At 39.9% G+C, this 15599-nt stretch overlaps 1 protein-coding gene across 3 annotated transcripts in view; it reads left to right on the plus strand.

The window, feature by feature from the left end:
• Positions 1–15599, plus strand: part of ECM2 (extracellular matrix protein 2) — a 436024-nt gene that overhangs the window by 219370 nt on the left and 201055 nt on the right. For all 3 annotated transcript variants that reach the window (XM_069643868.1, XM_069643867.1, XM_069643869.1), the window contains exon 6: positions 12322–12457. In XM_069643868.1, coding sequence (XP_069499969.1) covers positions 12322–12457 — 136 coding nt within the window. The remainder of the gene's footprint in view (positions 1–12321; positions 12458–15599) is intronic.

The raw sequence follows: 15599 nt of genomic DNA on the forward strand, positions 1-15599 counted from the left end.
TGGTTGTTGGCCTGTTAGTGTTTTAAAATATACAGTGCGCATGACTGTGTCCAGTTCCAGTTCCATGACTGAAGGCCATGATCAGCACCCATTAATGTGTTAAAATATATTTGGCCATGCACACTGACCATGTCCGAGGGCCATCCTTAATGCTGGTTACTGTTGTAATGTATTTAGTGATGTCATCAGTGATGTGTCTGTGATATCATCATTTTGGCCAAAGACTGCGCAAAAGGGGGTGCACAGTTAAGTTGGCTTTAACTGAATTTCAGCGGTTTTATTGCATTAAGTTCTCACCTTAAGGTCCCTGCAACTGAAGTTTTTCCTTGAATTTCAAGGTTTTCTTATTACATGCATAATGTACATTAAAATGACAGTCAACTGGGCTAATGAAAACAATGTATCATGTGTAGAAAGTAAAATAAAAATGAATTGTGCAATCATATTCCCAACAAATAAACCCTTTCTTAAACATATTTGTTTGCATATTTACTTTTTAAAGTGTTTACATTTATATGTACTGTTAATGAATAGCAAGCTATTAAAGTGTTACAGTAACTGTGTACAGAGACTACACTACATGTATCTTAAATTAAATCTTTACAAGACTACTGCCCACAAATATATGTACATATGTTTTATTCCTTTTTTTTAAACGGTTTTATAGCTGCTGCTACCAAGGATGCATGAGCGGGTCAATGCAACTATGACTGGGGGGGTTTAACCGCAGCTTCCACATGGGATAACTGCAGCTATAATGAAATACATAAGGGTATGTCATTTTTTTGAAACACACTATATTGAAAGAATCAATTAAAGGTCTCTGATCCATATATACAGTATTTTTTATTGTCTATTTTTATAACTGAAAAGTTGGTCCTGAAAAGGACCATTTTGGGGGATAAGGAAAAAAGAGGTAGGAACTGGGAAGGAAACCACTAGGATTCATACATATAACAAAAGGTAAACGGAAAACATTTATTTTTTTCACATTTTATATTTTGCACACTTTGTTGTGTTTTTTTCCCCTAAAGAAAGGGGTACAAAAATGGACACTTAGAAATATTCCTGGCATTGGAAATTGGCCATATTCCTGGCATTGGAAATTAGCCATATTCCTAGCATTGGAAATTGGGCATATGTTCCCGAAAGAGCCTTGTCCAAAGCGTCTATGGTGCCCCCTCCCACCTCGATCAAGCTGTGACAGGTTTTGCACATCACCACAAAGTTTGAAAGATCAGGAGCAGGCAGGATGTACTGAGGTTGTGTGTTGTTTGGTGGAAAATAAACAGTGATCGTATTGGAACAAATGATATTTACTGCTCTGCAGATCTTGCTCCATGCACTTTGACCTTATGCTTCACATGAGCCTTGCAATACGATTCGTCCACTTCATCCCAATGTACGCAAACAAGATGTTGAATTAACGTTGATGTTCCCAAACTTTGTGACGGCTTGTGTGAAGGTCCCCTCCTCAAAACCTTACCACAGTAATTGCACATGACCTCCTCGATCTCCTTCTTGCTGTGTTGGTCCTTTAACTGGAAATATTGGCAACTGTCAGAAAAAAAATGTTTGTGCACATTGCGTCTTCCATTGAGGTAAAGCCGAAAACACCCACACCACCTCATCATCACTGCTGGTCGTAGTCATTTTAAAATGCAAGACCATGGAGGAAAAATAAAAACTGTAAAAATACATAGCACAAAAATGTCTTTGCCACTTAATATAACAAAGATTAAAAATCATGAAAATGACAATCCAAAATAACAAAAAATGACAAAGGACAAAGGTATAGGAAGAAGAAAGATAAAAAAAGGAATGGATACATGAAGGTACGTCTTTTTTGAAAGTTCCTGAAGGCTTACAAAAAGGTACATCCACCAACAGAGAAAAAGCAATGACAGAAAACAGTAAAGAGGTGCATAGGAGAGGGGTATAACCACGGTAACGCGATATAGCCAACCGAAATGTGTTTTCCGTATGCGTGGGTACACACAAGCGCAATTACGTGTTTGCGCCTAAATTTTTGACCAATCGCCTTAGTCAATGAGAAGTCGCGCCTGGCCGTAGTTGCATCAAGGAAATGACCAATCGCTTCAAAAGCTGAATGGTTACTCAGATTCATGCCTGTTTTTGACAGCCAATCGGATCACGTGCTCCTGTTATGTGCTTACACATGACTTCTATCCGTGTCATGCATACCATGATATATATTTGTATATATCTGTTCAATTAAAGTCACCTTAACTTTGTGCCCCCTGCCTGTTGCGCAGCCTATGACTACAATGATGGCATCACTAATTACATGTTCTATCAGATCACTATTCACATCACAGATTGCATCACTCATGCCATCACTGGTGACAACAGTAATTACATTGTATGTAACAGTTTTCCATTTTTGCTATATCTTGAATGTGTTAAGTTTTCAGATTTAAATCATGCATGCCTTGAGGTGAGAACATCCAAACAGAAAGCCATGTAAAATACTGTGGTAAAACATCCATAAAATAATATGATTACTGCACCAAAATACAAAAGGTTGTAACCGCGGGCAGGGCATACATGCTCATAGTCGTGGCTACATCAGCCCGCCAAAATGCTTGACGTTCTATTGGAGGGCTGATAGTTGTGGATGTGGACAACCGCTGGTAGCCATGGTTACCATTAACATTTTTACAGATCCAAAAAGACATATTAACATGGTGTAAAAATTCAAACAACACAAAGGTACACATGAGGGCATAGAATCAGAAACACATGTAAATTGGGTAGTGTAAAATCAATGAAACATCATGATCAATGCACAAGAATTGGTATTGCTATACTGGCAGCTAAGGCAATAGTTATTGCCGTGACTGTTCCCACCAAAAATACACAACGTTCCATTGGATTAGTGGTACCCACGGCTATAACCCCTCTGACAGGGCACAGCATTTCATTGGCTGCTGTTGTGAATGCAGCTTAATTACATGGACTGCGGTAGTGGCCATGTAGTGTAGTTATGGTTAAGTTGCTAAACCCATAGGAAGAGCATTTTTGGGGTGGCTTATAACTTTGCTCCCCCTGGACGAATCCTAAGTATATGGCCCACTCTGAATTGTTCTGCAAAGTTTGGTGAGGTTTGGTCAAAGCCGGGGGCAAAGTTATCGGTGGGCTCCCAAAATTATTTTTTTTCCCATAGACATTTCTGTCGTGCCTACAGCCCAAACCGCTGAACAGATTTTCACCAAATCAGCGGCAGAAGCGGCAGCTAGGTCCCGAAAGTGAGCTTTTGTTAATTTGGTGTAAATCCGTCCAGTAGTTTTTTTTAAAAACAACCAAATCATAAGGCAAAAAAATAGTGATATCTATGTCCGCTCCGACTCACTTCCCTGTTGGGGCCATGGACTGACTTTTGCTGACTTTTGAGTGGTCCGCGGACATCAGGACGCGGCCGCTGATTGGGTGGTGAGAAAAAGTGATAAGCTTCGGTTTTCCTGAAACGCCCGCCACCTTGGATTTGCAGACTTTTTTGGGGTCTGCGGACAGCGCAGTGAAAACATAAAAAACAACAGCATTTCACTTATCAAACTTAACAAACAATCTCTGGGGATGAAGATTGGATTGGATATGGCCATAAGAAGCCAAAAAAACTGGTTGTTTCACCCCCCAAAAGTCTGTGAACACTCTGGATGTCCTCGGTCAGTCCTGTGGTGTTTGCGGACACTTCACATGTCCTAGGACCTATGTACCTATTTCTGCATTACAGGGTTGGGGAAAAGCAGTTTTAGGATGGATTATAACTTTTGCGCCACTCAATGAAACTGCATGTAGTTTTGCAATTTTATTCTCGATCCTGAATGGTTTTGCAAAGTTTTGTGGGATTCTGTCAAGAGGGGGCAAAATTAGAGGGGTGGTCCCAAAATATTGTACTAGCATATACATGTGGTGTCATTTGATGAATCTGCACAAGATTTGGCAAAACGATTTTGGATCTAGATATAAATGGTTTTCTAAAGTGTGTGGGATTTTCTCAAGAGGGGACGAAATTAGAGGGGGGGTCTCAACATTTTTAGATGGCTTATAACTTTGTTGCTATTTGACGAATGTGGACGAAAGTTTTGAGAAAGATTATAGACCCAACCTTCAATGTATGTGTAAAGATTGATTGGATTTTGTCAAGTGGGGGCTAAGTTATATGACTATTGCATGTACATACATTTTGACACATTTAAAAAAATAAAACATGGGCGGATTTCAAGCAAACTCATGAGAAGCATTGGCAAGGACATTAAAGCATGGTTTTGCAAATGTACCCGTGTTTTATTTTTTGACAAGTGTAATAATGTAGGTACAAAAAATAGTCATATAACTTTGGTGACTGAGGTATAGCCTGTGGCAGTGGGCAATAGCCAGATTGTCTGGGTCATGGCATAAGTTCATGACGCGGACAATCTAGCTACTGGCCATGACCGCTAGGGACGAAAAATGGTGTTAAAGTGGCTATGTCTACCTGGGACCGGGTAAAGTTATTCTAAGGTAGGATAGGTTGGAAAGGGAAAAAAAGTGCTTGTGGTAATATGTTCATAGGGTTTTGCAGGCAGCCATGGGAAGGGAAGAGGGGCTGTGTACAGAGCCCCACCTTCTCTTTCCATGTTGGCTGTCTTGGAAAAGGATTTTCCTTTTTTCTTACAGTGGGACGCCATAGGCGTCCCGCTATAGGAAGAAAAATCTATGTTTTAGCACCCTGGATTCCCGCCTTGGGAACCAGGGGTGCTAATGGCCTTTATCCCCCATTTCAGGGGCTGCAATGAACGATATTGGTCCTTAGCCCTCCTTATGTATTTATTTATTTATTTATAACACAAAATTGCATCAGTGCATTTCACTTTGGTAGCTTTAGCCTTTGGTACACTCCCAACAGTAGAAAAGAACTGGCACACCCATGATTCAACTTTGGTGCTAGAAGTAGGCACGTTCTCTACCTCATCTTCTTGGTCCTCTTCATTGTCTTTGAAAGTACTGCACTTTTTTTTGTTGTGAAGGTCCTCCAGCTGGTGGTGCTGGTGGCTCTTGGGGCGGAGGGATGGCAATAACTCATGTCATTTTTAAGATAAATAGCAGTTTTGATCAAATTCCTCCAAGTATGTACTCTGTACTAGATTGGTAATGAGTACGAAAAAGTGTAGGAGGTGTGCAAGGGAAATTTTGAAGTTGAAAGTTCCTAGAGCAGTAGAAAATGCAGTTCCAAACTGTCCGCGAAGGACGAATCTTATCGTGAAGTGCGGATGGGTTCTCGGACACGTCATCATGCCGAGCGCCAGCGTATGGTCATGTGGCACTGTCCGGAAGGTCCGCAATGAAGTCAGATGTTTGTAGACATCTACAGATGCAAAACTAGTTGAAATAGTTGCAAAAAGTTAATAGAAGTGTTAAAAATTATTCTAGAAGGTGGGAAATGGCAGAGTTTTAAGGTGACACTTTGTAAATTGGACACACATATTGTTATATTTGGTAAGTATGATATTAGTAAGTTGTAGGAAAATAGCATGCAGTGGTAAAAACCCATGAAATCCACTGAAAAAACATTGTTAAAGGGACATTATGGTTAAATTGGACTGATAGAAACCTATGAAATTCAATGAAAAAACTTTGTTAAAGGGACGTTATGGTTAAGTTGCACTAATTAAAAACCTATGAATTTCAATGAAAAAACTTTGTTAAGAGGACGTTATGGTTAAGTTGCACTAATAAAAACCCATGAAATTCACTGAAAAATCTTTGTTAAAGGGACATTATGGTTAAGTTGCACTCATAAAAACCTGTGAAATTCAGTAAAAAAACCTTGTTAAAAGGACGTTATGGTTACAAGTACAATTGAAAACCCCCTGAAATTTGCCAGTTATGCTAAGCTAAGCAACCATAACTCACGCCACCACCGTGCACTGCTAAGACTAACACCCAGGACATCAAAGATGACATCCCAAATATCATTGATATTTTGCTTAGTAATCAAAAGTAAGTAAACTAAGCAACCATAACCATGCACTGCTAAGACTAACACCCAGGACATAAAAGATGACATCGCCATGCCAGTACCCGGACAATATGGCCACTGCCCATGGCCACAGGCTATACCTCAATCACTAAAGGTATATCACTATTTTTTGTACCTACATTATGACACTTTTCAAAAAATAATACCCGGACACATTTGCAAAACCATTCTTTCAGATCCTTGTCGAAATGTATGTAAACAAAATAGTCATATATCTTAGCCCCCACTTGATAAAATCCATTCAGACTTTGCACAAACATTCAAGGTTGGGTCTATAATCTTTCTGAAAACTTTTGTCCAAATTCATCAAGTGGCAACAAAGTTAAAAGCCATCTAACAATGTTGAAACCCCGCCTCTAATTTTGCCCCCTCTGGACAGAATCCCACCAAACTTTGCAAAAACATTAAAATCTAGGCCTAAAATCCTTTTAGAACTTGTGTGTCGATTCGTCAAATGGCACACATATATAAGCCTTTAAAATATTGTGGGACCCACCCTCAAATTTTGTTCCATTTTGGCAAAACAGCACCACACTTTGCAGACCTATTCAGAGTCAGGTCTAGAATGAAATTACATAATTTCATGCAGTTTCATTGAGTGGCGCCAAAGTTATAAGCCATCCAAAAACTGCTTTTCACCAACCCTGTAATGCAGAAAAAGGCATAGAAGTCCCCGAACATCTCAGATGTTCGCGAACATCACAGGACTGCCCCGGTCATCCAGACTCTGCGCGGACGTTGGAGTTGAAAAAACACCTGTTTTTTGGGCTTTTTAAGGCCATATCCCATCCCATCCTCATCAGCCCTTACGTCCCCAGAGAGTGTTTAATTAGTTTGACAAGTTCAATGTTGTGTTTTTCAATATGTTTTTAAGATTACACTTAACATATTTTTAAATAAATATGTTCACGATTACTTCCCATATATATGTAGATACATATATATATTTTAAAACAGGTTTTATGGCTGTGTCTACTAAGGATGGATGCGCGGCTACATGTAGCAACGGATGGGGGGGTTACCCACACGTGCAAAATGAGTCAATAGACGTCGACAATTTTTAATGCAGCTACGTATCTTCGCACCTAATACGCCAGCCAATCACAATAGAAGACACAGTAAAAAAAAGAGTGCCTAAATAATGCACTTTTTGCACATTACAGCTATAGCCTCAGCTACAGTCGTCATCACACCACGGCTAGGACCCATCCCAGTTGTTGCTGCAGTTAACTGCGTCTCCAACATCCAACAGCCCATTGGACTCAAACGTATTTGCGGTTAAACATCTATGTTTAAAAAAGAAAATCCTTCTAGCTGAAAAAAAAGAAAACATAATCAGTTCAATGACACACTCACTATAATAAACACAATTAAATACACAAGTTTTTATGACCCTCATATTTTCTATGCAGTACATCACATGCACTATATAAGATACAACATTAGTGCATGATACACTGTTGTTCTCTTTCCACACAGTAATCATTGGGTCATTGGGAAAAGAAATCCAACTTGGATTAAAAAAACATACAAAAAAATAGGACAGGGTGAGATAATACAACTTGGAGAACAAGGGATATAAAACAATCACACACTAGCACTATCATTAAAAAAAAAGGTCACCGCTATAGATAGTTGACAATATAGACGCATTGGGCCTCATTACGAGTTTGGAGGCAGCCATGGTGCTATTAGCGCCATGGCTGCCTCCAAACTCGTGTCCGGGTTCTTGTTATGGGGACTTACCGGGTCATTCCAACCTTGGAGGACCCGGTAAATCCCCATTCTGAAAACCATTCCCTATTCACATTCGAGCCCCCTTAGGGCTCAATAGGAATGGGGAAATAGCTAATAATGGGCCCGGAAATAGCGGGCCCATTATTAGCTCCATGGTCCCTTAGCGGCTCCCGCTAAGGGCAGCTGGGAATGCGGCAGTAAGGGGTTAACGGCACCAGCATCCCTATCAGTGCCGTTAACCCCTTACCACCGCACTCGTAATGAGGCCCATTGTCTTTTTAGTGTTGTCATTTTTATTATTTTACGTATTCCTCCCCGGTTGGACATTCCAGCATGTCCGCCCACGAGAGCACCAGTTTGATGATGTTATTGTTTGGGTACCCAATCCATTGCCACCCAGGAAGAAAGCAACTTGGATAAAAACTACTGCTGACAGTTGGAGCTTCTTTAAAGTTAAAGAACACTGTTTCAGAAAAGAGGCAGAGGTAGTGCTTTGCACATTTTGCAACAAACCTCTATGCCATTGACCTTCCACTGTCCCATCTCAAAGCCTGGAAACATCTATTATGATTAATCATCTAGCGCGAGTCCACTGGGACAACGTTGATGATGACGATCGGAAATCACACAAACATCACAAAAGAAAAATCCTTGGGTCCCACTCCTTGCGTAGACAAAGTTCAATACCACCTACAGTACCTACATCCACCAGTGCAACAACATCACCAACTGCAAATGAAGCCTCAACTACAGCAGCGTTGCCAAGTGCACAGCCTCCTATTTTACCCAGTCCTGATATTTCCGTGATGCAAGTCATGTGTAGGCGATGCCTCGAATGGTTAGCCCAGGGAGGTGCCACATTTAAGTAATGAGAGAGGTTAATCACTGAACACCAGATTACCTACCATCCTTATTTATTTTTATAAGTGGCAATTCTTTTGTTCCCCTTCCAATGTCCTATCACAAAGACTAGGAACATCAATAATGAGAACCCATCTACTGCAAATCCACTGCAAAGATGTTGATGATGCCTATCAGAAATCTTACGAACACCACAACATAAAAATGCATGAGGCTCATGCATTACGTGCACAACAATCAGATCCACCTCCAGCACCTGCATCCACCAGTACAACATCACCAACACTGAAAAAAGCCTCAACTTCTGCAGCAGTGTCAGCTGCACTTTTCCAATGTTGCCAGCTGCTCCATCTTCAACAGTGTCACTATGTAGGGTGACCTTTCACAGGAGTTAATTTTACAACATCTAGTGAAAGTCCACTGGGATGATGAGATCAATACAGCTAAAATAAAATACACAATCTAAATGACTATAATAAACTTGCAAACCAACATAAATTCAGCTACCTCACAAAACACACTAAACACCTAAGAGTACTGCATACCTGAAAGTGCAAAAAAATCACAAAAAATGCAATCAAATAAACCATTCAACCTCACTAACATAAATACAAAAACGAAATGCCTGCAGATAAATGTCATTCGTTGACATATCTAATTTTATATTTCTAAAAATTGATAAATACATTACATACATGCTGCAAAATCAAAGAAGATCAAATAAAACATAATGACCAAATAATAATAGTGGTAAATACAACACACACAAGATTACTGGACAAAGCTGCACACTGCCAAATCCAACACTTTATGGAAACCCACTCCATCCTAGGGACCAGGCAATCAGGCTTCCGGAAAGGACATGGCACCGAAAAACAGCCCTGGTGGATCTGAAGAGTCAGATCACCCAAATCATAGATAAGGGCAAGCCAGCCCTACTGCTCCTCCTAGATCTCTCAGCCGCATTCGATCTGGTTGATCACAAAACCCTCACCTCACACCTCACACACTCAGCCAATCAGCTCTCTGGATCACCTCCTTCCTCGAGGGAAGAGCCATGAAAGTCTTCTTGGACACTGCTAATGCCACACCCACTACAATCCATTGCAGGGTTCCTCCAGGACCCTGCACTGCACCCACACTTTATAACTTGTTCACTAAGCCTCTCTTTGTCAAACTCGACTCACATGGTATCACGTACACGAACTACACGGATGACACACAAGTACTTCTACCTCTCTCAGGATCATACCACGAAGACGCCAAGGCACTCCACACGATCTACTCCATCAACCAGCTTGGATGGCAGTTAATGGCCTCCGCCTTAATGGAGACAAGACTGAAATCATGATACTAGGTCAACAGAGCACCCTAGGCAAACTGTACGCCAACTTCTCCATTGACAACTCCATCATCCCCGTATCCACAGCTGTCAAGACACTGGGAGTTTACCTAGACTCCTCACTATCAATGACCAGACAAGTCAGCGCAATCACTTCCTCATCTGCGCATACCACCAAACTTATAAACGCCATCAAGCCATAACTCTCAAAACCTAACTGCCTTTCAATAGCCAGAGCAACCATTGGAGCCAAACTGGACTATTGCAATGCCCTCCTAGCAGGCACATCAGCAAAAAACCTAAACAACACTACAAGTCACACAGAACAATGCTCTCCGGGCCGCTCTTAGCATCCCAAGAAGAGAGCATATCTCCCAGGCCAGATACTTAGCCCAATGGCTCCAGGTCAAAGAGCGATCACACTCAAAATCCTCACCCTCACACACAAGTGCCTCTTTCTTTCTGCCTCGTCCTACCTATCAGAGACCACCTCCAAACCCTCCTCCTCACCTCCCACCAGCACGCAATACACCTACTTACTCCATATCCCAAGCATCAAAAAAGCCAAAGCCGGTGGCCTAAGCTTCCCCTACATTGCTGCCAAGTCCTGGAACGCTCTACCTGCTGATATTAGAGCGGAGAACTCACTCCCGATTTTTCGTAGGAAACTTAAGAACTCCTTCCTTGCACAATAATATGTGACACTCCCTAACTTATGTAAAGATACTGCACTGTAAATTTGTACAAATGTCATACCTGCTCCTGTAAATTATGTATTACTCGTGTATATACAACTAAGATATGTCTGTAAAAAGAGCCACAATGCCCCCGTGTTGACGTGCGCTCTACAAACCTGAATAAATAATAATAATAATAATAATAATAGTATAAACACTTACTTCCACACCAGTCACACTCCTGCCACCTCCACCATGAGAGTTCTGGGATCAAAAGGATGAAACTGAAGAAAATGTTGGCTTTTATAATTTCAAAAATGGATACCAAAAAAGAGGAATATATACTAACAAAACTACTAAAATGGATGACACATTTTCCCCACAACCTATCACAGATAGCTGCACAAATAGAAAAGTACCAACAACCAATATGCTTTGTTTGATGTTAAATTCAAAATTCAGATTTGTAAATGTTTTCTTAGTTAGAATCAAATACAAATAAATAAATAAATAAATAAATAAATAAATAAATAAATACATACATAAATAAATAAATACACACAATTGTGAATCACTGGTTTCCTAACAAGGGCTGTGTGGCTTCATCAGAGCCGAGAAATGTACCAAATGGACCCTGCAACTTATTCAGAGGTACACATATCACCTTTAAAAGTGAAGTATGTGAAGTGTTTTCCAGTAATAAGCACACTCATGTTAAATGGTCTTATTCTCAGAATGATGAGAGAATATGAAACCTTCCACAGTAAGCTGAACAATAACAACTCCTTAACGAAGACACTCTTAAAGCTTGCCTTGGCATTAAGGGCACCCATGACAGCACTCTAGAGACAGGGACTGAGAGGCGTGTGCATGACAGGCTGAGGTGGTGTGAGGCTTGGTGTCGAGTTCCCAGTGCATCTCACTAGGTTCCATTAACGCGATCAATCGGGTCCCCATTATGGATAAGCCTTAGATTCAAATGACATCAATATTGTTCAGCAGAGTGGCAAGAATAGCTACGAAGAGGAGATACTTGCAGGGGTGGGTAAGACCAAAAGATGGGAATTCCTGCATGTTAAAGCTTTTAGTCCATGTGCTGCTAGCAGAGCTCTTGCATCAAGAATCTGTTCAGAAAGACATGGGTTCAAAATCCAACCGGCGCTCCAACAGCCACAATGCCATCAATGCCACTTGAAGACTTGGAGTGCCTGTGGGCATAGAAACCTGCCATTTTCTTTTTTGTTACTATTCCTCCAGTGTACTGTTTATTTTCCATATCCTCGTATGGTATATCTCGGTTAGTCTCTCTGCCTCCTGTTTAGTTCATGTTTTTGTTTGAGTGAATTGGAATATGTTGATTTTTTGTCAATACCATTGGTGTTAATAGAGACATCTAAAATACAAAAGGTATAGTAAAGACGCATATCCATGACCCGATGAATCTATTATATGGGTATTCAGATGACAACAAAATTATTAATTAATTGTAGAATATGGTGGGATGGCATAGAGCGATAATATGTTGTATAATATCTCTCAAAAGTACCAAAGGGAATGAAGTTGTGTGAACAATTAGACCAGACAGTACAAAACCATGCATGTGATTAAAAAAAAACAAAAAAACTTTTGTCTAATACATTTATAACTGATGTATTTTCAAGACACTAAAGAACTTGAAACGTTTATACCTGGATGGGAACGCGCTGGTCCAAATTCCACCTGATCTACCGCCAGCACTGGAAGAGCTGAAGCTCAATGATAACAACATACACATTATCGGGGATGACGTTTTACAAGGTACTGTACTATTTTGAATTATTTAAATGTACAAAATGGCTACCAAAAATAACGTTGTGTGTTTCTTGTTGAGCCATATTTCTTTGCAGTAGAATGTCGCTTTAATGTGGTTGACAGCCTTGGATGAAGTAAATATGTTGTCCTTCAGCCACAATATTTATCAACATTTTGGAGAAATAGTTTAAGTTGTTGAAATGGCACACTTTTAAAATTAAGTTATCAACATTTTTCAAAATAAAAGTACTGGCAGAACCGGATCCTCAGAATAAAAGAGCAGATTGTGGTCGACATTTTGCAGTGCAAGTGTGATGGAGGACTGTGAGTCGCTCTTTTGTGGTTGTAAGATGGAGGCAATGATAAATGGTGACGACAGAAGAAAGGAGTACTCAGGAGATTTTAGGGTCACATTTTATGCAGAGCCAAATATATACTGCACCCACATATTGACATAATAGAGAGTGGGTACAGTCTCGGTCAGGCCACAATCATCTTCATGGTGGAAATACAAGCAGGTTCAGTCAAGCAGTGGTCCAGTGAAGAAGCGAGCTCGACACCGCAAAAAGATATCAGAAAATGTTTATGATTATGTGACTCATTTTGTTGGGCCATATTAGCCTGTCATAAATGTGTAAAAATGAAGAAAAAAAACGGATGTGCTACTGGATATGCGGAGCACAACCCTTCAACAAAATATACAACTATCTGATAACGCTGCAAAAAAACCAAAAATAAGGAGAGAGTAAACTGCTCCATTTATTTATTTATTTATTCATTTGATTGGCGCGCCAAACCTTGGGGTATCTGGGCGCATTGCAGGTTTACATTTCAGGACGTTGACATTACATTTCAGATCATTACGTTTAGTTGCGATGCACAGGGTTATTTATCAACAATACAGTTCTGGCTGTTACAAAATACAATATGTAGTGACATTAATATACATTACTTTCCAGATAGAGCTTTGAATTTAGCAAGCAATTCATGCGTTTAGGCCTCTGATGTGAAAAACTTGTTTTCCCCATTTTCCTGAACGTCCAAAATGATGGTTCAGTTCTGATAGTGAGGGACATGGAGTTCCACAGTTTGGCAGCTAGAACTGGGAAAATTTTTCCTCCTGCTTTCTGGAGCTTGTATCTAGGGATTTTTATCAGATGTGCTTGTGCAGAACGTGTGGGTCTATCCAATTGGTTTTCCGTGAATTTATTCATAAAATATTTGGGAGCAGTGTTAGCTAGACATTTGTGCGTCATAGATAAGGTTTTAAATGCTATTCTATCTTGGATTGAGAGCCAATGGGCTGATTGCCTAGCTGGTGTAATGTGGTTAGATTTAGGTATATTGAAAGCTGCTCTTAAAGCATCATTCTGGAGCACTTGTCGTTTTTTTACATTATGGCTGCTGTTGCCTAGGTACAGAGAGTTACAATAGTCCAGTCTTGACAATATCAGCGCTCTGGCTAAGGTAATGCAGCTGCCTGTTTTTAGAAATAGTCTTCAAGCGTTAATTAGTTTTGCATTATTCACATAGTTGCACACGCCAGGACTCAACAACAGGGTGGGAGAATCTAAGTACCTTGATAGTAAAGGAATAAATCAAGTACGTAACACCAATAGTTCGAATCCCTGTAGATAATAATAATTTAGGGTTCCAGATGAGAAGTATGGTAGTAACTCGGATCTAGGCAGAGAAGTTATAAAACGTGTCCTGGTCATCTAAATATTAGGTTTTGAATCGCCATATGCGTATCCATTATTAAAGAAGGGTCTTTCATGGAGACAAATAATAGGTGCAAATATTGGTGTAAGCTTGTTGTGTTTATGAGGAATAAAATGTATTTGTAGCAAACGTATAGCATACAAAAGGGGACTACAATTCCTGACTGATGCGATATGATATGGCAAACAATGAATTGGATTAATGTGGGATTGGTCCCTGTTGTTGCGCTAGTGCTCACTCTGGATTGATTTCTGAAATTTATAAAAGTTACCCTGGCAGCAAAACACGTCCTACCCCCTCAAACTTCCCACAAAGTTTGTAAATAACAGTAAAATTTAAGAAATCAGTTTCGGGGGAGTGGTTTGCGCTCAAGGTCAGTTCTCTTGATGCGGAACTTGTTTCAAAAAGGTGTTGCAAGTGCCCAAATCATTTAAGAAGTATTGCAGTTTATTTGCCAAAAGAAACAACAGCCTATGATATGATATGGCATTTATAACGCGCCTATACACAAGTGTTTCAAGGTTGGTGCAAGACTTCATTTTAGTTTTCCACAAATGTTATTATGAGATAAGGAGAACGCAGGTTGCAGGCATTTCTCTAATGGCCGAAAGTAACGGCTAAAGCAATAGCGTAACAGAAAAAACATTCAGACATTTTATACAGGTAAGTTTTTGTTTTTATAGTCACTGTTGGGGTTTTCTCACAATAACATTTAATTGAATAAAATATATAGCTTATACTGCAAAGAAGGAACTACAATTCTGGACGGAGTTGATAGCACCATTGAGGTGCAAGACGTGATTTCCATTTCCCGCTCATATTTCTACCTAATGAGGAGAATGCAGGACGCAAACGTATCTGTAATGGCCGAATGGAACAGCTAAGGCAATGGGGCAAAAGAGACTCTAATCGGATATACCATCCAAGTAAGTGTTCATTTTAAAACCCACCATTCGAGCTTTACCAGTTAGTTCTTGGAGGGGTGATGATAGAATGTGCACATTTTATTTTCGGTTTTAGTGAAGTCAAGCAGTAAGAACATTTGAAAATGATAAGACGATTACCCCATCAGAAATATGATACCCGCACCATACACATTGGTCGCTTAAGTCGACCCCTATTTTGAGTAGGCAATGATATAGGTCTGATGTCTGTCATTACAGATTATGCAATAGACAAGTAGCAATCTCCAGGTGAAAATGAAATTCGGATAAAAATAATATCTGCATTTGGAAAGTCAATACATACTTTTTTGAGGTATGTAGGCATTATTTCCCTCACCTAAGTTAATTGGGGAACTTTGTTGTAATACACTATTTCTAAAATAATCAAGTGATTGTTTTATGCCATTCTATTGTCCAAGCAGCTTATAATAGTTTTCAGTAAGGTGATTCCGTATCACTAACTTAGAAGTTGGCCCCTTATA

The sequence above is a fragment of the Ambystoma mexicanum genome, chromosome 2p (assembly GCF_040938575.1).
Source record: "Ambystoma mexicanum isolate Mex_15411 chromosome 2p, UKY_AmexF1_1, whole genome shotgun sequence".
NCBI classification, from domain to species: Eukaryota; Metazoa; Chordata; class Amphibia; order Caudata; family Ambystomatidae; genus Ambystoma; species Ambystoma mexicanum.